This window comes from Belonocnema kinseyi, chromosome 2 (genome assembly GCF_010883055.1).
Source record: "Belonocnema kinseyi isolate 2016_QV_RU_SX_M_011 chromosome 2, B_treatae_v1, whole genome shotgun sequence".
Classification (NCBI taxonomy): Eukaryota; Metazoa; Arthropoda; class Insecta; order Hymenoptera; family Cynipidae; genus Belonocnema; species Belonocnema kinseyi.
Window position 1 is genome coordinate 156,169,570 of NC_046658.1, and position 6,000 is coordinate 156,175,569.

Genomic DNA, 6,000 nt, shown 5'->3' on the forward strand with positions numbered 1-6,000 from the left:
ATTCTCCTTTCATGTGAGCATGATATGATGGGTTTTCAGTGACAAAAAAAAATACTAATCTTAATTTATAGACTTTTTCGGTCGCGTCAAGGATAAGGCTGGAGACGTGGAGCGAATCCTCAAGGAAAAGGATCGTCATGGTATTATATCAATTATTGTCATATTCTCTTTTCTTTTTTTTTCTTTTTGTACGTTTATTAATTTTTTGTGTGTTTTTTTGCCAATTGTTTTTCCATTGTCACCTAATTTTCACGCTGAGAGAAAGAGTTGGGGAAAGACATCTAGTTGTTGGCCTACTTTGGATTGAAATAATAGACATTTTCGAGATAAATCAGGAATTTTTTTTTTTTTAAATCGGTGAATTTTTTCGAAAGCGTGCTTAATTTTTTTTTAATTGCAATCTGAATTTTAATCGCAATGATTCTTCATTTGTGAAAGTAATTTTATGTTACTGTATTTAACAATTTGCTTACATTTTTTAAAATTAATTTTTTCACCTTAAAATTTAATTATATTGTTGAAAATTTGTCTTTTTTTTGGTAGAAAATTCTTCGTTTATGTTGAAAATTCAGCTATTGGGTCCAAAATTTATTTATTTATTTTTTTGGTCGACGATTCAATATTTGAGTTAAAAATTCTTTTCTTTTTTTGAAAATTTGTCTTGTTTTTGTAGAAAATTCAACTTTTATGTTGAAAATTCAGCTATTGGGTCCAAAATTCATTTTTTTTTTTTTTTGAAGATTCAATATTTCAGTTAAAAATTCTTTTCTTTTTTTTTTTTTGGTTCACAATTTAACTATTTTTTATTTAACAATTTTCTTGAAAAAACTTTTTTTTTTAACTGAAAATTTAACTATATTGTTGAAAATTTGTCCAAAATTCATTTTTTTAATTGAAGATTCAATATTTTCGTTAAAAATTGTTTTCTTTGCTTAAAATTTAATTTGATTCAACTATTGGGTCCAAAATTTATTTCTTTTTTTTGGTTGGAAATTTAACTATTTGGTTTTAAATTCATTTTGTTTTAATTTTTTAGTTATTAAATTTCAATTAAATTTTTTCATATTTTGAAATTGTTGACAATGATTTGATTTTTTTTAATTCATTAATTTTTAATTCAATAAATGAATTTTTAACAAAAAAAAATATAAGTTTTTAACAAAAGAAATGAATTTTCGATAAAATCATTAAATTTTTAAGTAAAAAAATAAATTTTCAACTAAAATAATGAATCTTAAACTAAAAAATCAATTTTTATTTCAGTAATTGAATTTTCTACCAAAAAAGACTAATTTTCAACATAATAAATAAATTTTTAACAGAACAGTTAAATTTTCAAGTAAAAAATTTAATTTTAAACTAACTCAAAAGCTTGCTATTGGGTCCAAAATGAATTATTATTTTTTTTTTGAAGATTCACTATTTCGGTTAAAAGTTCTTTTCTTTGCCGAAAAATTTAACTATTTTGTTGAAAATTTTTCTTTTTTTTTGTCGAAAATTCAGCAATTGAGTCCAAAATTAATTTTTTTATTGAAGATTCAATATTTCCGTTAAAAATTGTTTTCTTCGCTTAAAATTTAATTTGATTCAACTATTTGGTTGAAAATTCATTTTGTTTTAGTTTTTTAGTTATTGAATTTTTCAATGAAATTTTTTCATATTTTGAAATTGCTTGCAATTGATTTGATTTTTTAAAATTCATTAATTTTTAATTAAATAAATGAATTTTTAACCAAAAAAGAAAGATAAGTTTTTAACAAGAGAAATGAATTTTCGATAAAATCGTTAAATTTTTCAGTAAAAAAATAAATTTTCAACTAAAATAATTAATCTTAAACTTAAAAATCAATTTTTACTTCAGTAATTTAATTTTTTACGAAAAAGGACCAAATTCGGTTAAAAATTCTTTTCTTTGTTTGAAAATTTAACTATCTTTTTTAAAAATTGGTCTTTTTTTATAGAAAATTAAACTTTTATGTTGAAATTCCAGCTATAGGTTCCAAAATTCATTTTTTTTTAAGTTTCAATATTTTAGTTAAAAAATCTTTCCTTTTTTTTGGTTGACAAATTAACTATTTTATTCAAAATTTATCTATTTTGTTGAAGCTTTGTCTTTTTTTTTTGGTAAAAATTTGAAATAATAAGATAAGAATTAATTTTTGTTGGTTGAAGAATAAGTATTTTAGTCAAAAATTAATTCTTTGAATAAAAATTTAATTGTTTTCTTGAATCTCAGCTTCTATTAGTTAAAAATGAATTTTTTAACTAATAAGTTAACTAATTCATGTTGTTTATTGTGATAAAAATGATCTTTTTTGGTAGAAACTAAATCTTTTTGTTTTACAGTTCATTTATTTGGTTGAATATTCATATTTTTTTGCAACTTAAATTTAAATAACAATAATTGCTAATATGCAAAAGTGAGTTTATATTTATTTGAACAAAATAGTTAAATTTATAAGCGAAGAAATTAATTTTTAACTAAAATAATGAATCTTCAACCTGAAAACTCAATTTTTAATTCAGTAATTGCATTCTTTACAAAAAAAGAGAAATTATTAACAAAATAGTTCAAGGTTCAAGTAAAAAAATTAATTTTTAACTAAAATAATGAACCTTTATAAAAAAAATCATTTTTAACTGAATAATTGAATTTTTAACAAAATAGTTACATTTTCAACTAAAATAATGAATCTTCAACCAAAAAAATTCATTTTTAATTCAGTAATTGAATTTTTAACAAAATAGTTAAGTTTTCAAGTAAAAGATTGAATTTTGAACTTACATAATGAATCTTCAACCGAAAAAGCAATTTTTAATTCAGTTATTGAATTCTTAACAAAAAATATACATTTTCAAGTAAAGAAATTAATTTTTAACTAAAATAATGAATCGTTAATCAAAAAAATTAAGTTTTAACTCAGTAATTGAATTTATTACAAAAAAAAGACAAATTTTCAACAAAATAAATGAATTTTTAACAAAATTTTTTATTTTTAAAGTAAAAAAATATATATAACAAAAATTATGGATCTTTACCAAAAAAAAAAAAAAATTTTAACTCAATAATTGAATTTTTAACAAAAAAGTTGAATTTTCAAGTGAAGAAATTAATTTTTAACTAAAATAATGAATCGTTAAACAAAAAAATCAACTTTTAACTCAGTAATTTAATTTTTAAAAAAAGACAAATTTTCAACGAAAAAAATCAAGTGTTAACTCAGTAATTGAATTTTTTACAAAAAAAAAGATAAATTTTCAACTAAAAAATTTAATTCTCAACTAAAATAACGAATTTTCAATTTAAAAAAATCATATTTTAACTCAGTAAATGAATTTTGAACAAAATAGTTCGATTTTCAAGTAAAAAATTAATTTTTAACTAAAATAATAAATTTTCAACCAAAAAATCAATTGTTAAGTCAGTAATTGATTTTTTTTTACAAAGAACGATAAATTTTCAACAAAATAAATGAATTTTTAACAAAACGGATTAATTATCAACTAAAAAAATAATAATTTGTAACTAAAATAATGAATCTTCAACCAACAAAAATCTTTTTTAGCTCAATAATTGGATTTTTAACAAAATAGTTAAAATTTCAAGTAAAAATTTAATTTTTAACGAAAATAATGAATCTTCAACAAAAAAATCAATGTTTAATTATGTAATTGAATTTTTTTACTAAAAACAGAGCAATTTTTAACATAATAAATGAATTTTGAACAAAATAGTTCAATGTTAAAGTAAAAAAAATCATTTTTATCTAAAATAATTAATCTTAAACTAAACAAATAAATTTTTAATTCTGTAATTTAATTTTTTACAAAATAGACCAATTTTCATGAAAATAAATAAATTTTTAACAAAATAGATAAAGTCTCAAGTCAAAAAATTAATTTTCAACCAAAATAATGAATCTTGAACCAAAACAAAAAAGAATTTTCAACCCAGTAGGTAAATTTTTATCCTAAAAGATGAATTTTCCACCAAAAAAGTGTTAATTATTCCCAAAATAGATGAATTTTCAACAAACAAAAAATGAATTTTCAAAAAAAAAGGTAATGTTCTTATCAAATTGTAAAAATATTGATATTTCTGTCCAAAGTTCCAACAGTAGCAAGCTGGTCCGACGAGAGCAACCAAGGATTAATTTTCTTAATTATATTTACTTAATGTATTGCAGCATGATGGGTAGCTTAATAAATTAAAAAATGCTTGAAATATTTAAGCATTTTTTTTACATCATATACTCTTATTTACTTTCGGAATTCCCTTTTTGTTCACGTGTTGATTTCGCTTTTATTTCGCTGGAATATCTCGCTTTTTATCAAAAGTCAGACTGGCAATTGTCAGTTTTTTGATTGGATTTTTTTTCTTTTTTTTTTGCGCAAGGTAAAACGTAATTTAAAGGGAATCAATCTTCTTCTCTAGGTATTTTGGCTAAGATGAAGGAGGGTGCAGAAAATGTGCACACTAAATTGCAAGCGAAGGCAGAAAGTGTTGGTCTGAAGCCGTCGACTCTTGACGGCAAAGGTTAGACCATGACACCATCTTACAGATGACATTTTTCGTATTTTCAGATCCAGTGCATGAGTAGTTCCTGTTCTCGGGAACATTATTTTTTGCTTCCTTTTGTTTCACATCGTAAACCATAATTTTCTTTTTTTTTTGATTTGTTAAACATTCTCCGTTTATTTAGGTGCATTTTAATATTCCAATATTAATGCAAAATTTGCCAACTCACTCACATTGCGCATATCATAAATACATGTAACTTTGTTCTCTTTCTGGTATTCATGTTTTTTTCGTTTTTTGCTTTCAGCTTATTTTACAGTTGTTGCTTCCAAAAATATTTTTATTTATTTACAGCAGTGATCATACATTTGGTTTAATATAATTATTATAGGGCATGGTCGTAAATAAGGGCCCATTCATAAACTAATTTTTAGCAATTTAAGCGATTTTTCTTTTTAGTTTTTAGCAAAACATTGGAAATTTGAAAATTTCACGAAAAAAATGGTTTAGTGGAGGAATAAATTCTTGCAAATAACATTAATGTAAATACAATGAGAATATAATTTTTAACAACAACAAAAACAACTGAATTTTCAACATAAAAGGTGGATTTTAAGCCAAAGAGGTGAATCTTAAAAAATATGAATTAAAAAAAAATGTTGTAGGGAAGAAATTAATTTTCAACTAAACTAATGAAGCTTGTACCATAGAAATCAATGTTTAACCAAGTAATTGATTTTTTACCAAAAAGACCAATTTTCAACAAAATAAATGAATTTTTAACAAAATTGTTAAATTTTCACCAAAAATCATTAACTTAAAAAATAAATTTTTAATTCGGTAATTGAATTTTCAACAAGATAGATCAATTTTCAAGAAAAAAACGTAATTTTTTACTAAAATAATGAATCATTGGCCAAAAACAAATCAAGTTTTAACTGAGTAATGGAATTTTTTTACCAAAAAACACAAATTTTCAACAAAATAAATGAATTTTTAACAAAATTGTTAAATTTTCACCAAAAATCATTAACCAAAGAAATCAATTTTTAATTCGTTAATTGAATTTTTAACAAAATAGATAAATTTTCAAGAGAAAAACGTAATTTTTAACTAAAATAGTGAATCATTGACCAAACAAGAATCAAGTTTTAACTCAGTAATGGAATTTTTTACCAAAACAGATCAATTTTCAACAAAATAAATGAATTTTTTAAAAAATAGTTAAGTTTTCAATTTAAAAAAAAAAATAATTTTAAACTAAATTAATTAATCTTCAACAAAAAAAAATCAATTTTTAATTTAGTAATTAAATTTTTTTAAATAGTTAAATTTTCAAGTAAAAAAAAATAATTTTAACTAAAATAATGAATTGTCTTTAAGAAAAATCTATTTTTAATGTAGTAATTGAATTTTTTACCAAAAAGACCAATTTTCAACAAAATAAATGAATTTTTAACAAAATTGTTAAATTTTAACCA

General features: G+C 21.1%; 1 protein-coding gene across 1 annotated transcript in view; it reads left to right on the forward strand.

Annotated features, from left to right (window-relative positions):
• LOC117183031 (WD repeat-containing protein 7) overlaps positions 1 to 6,000 on the forward strand; it is a 163,028-nt gene that overhangs the window by 97,504 nt on the left and 59,524 nt on the right. Inside the window, exons 16-17 of the mRNA XM_033376174.1 lie at positions 72 to 140; positions 4,436 to 4,537. Of these exons, the coding sequence (XP_033232065.1) occupies positions 72 to 140; positions 4,436 to 4,537 (171 nt within the window). The remainder of the gene's footprint in view (positions 1 to 71; positions 141 to 4,435; positions 4,538 to 6,000) is intronic.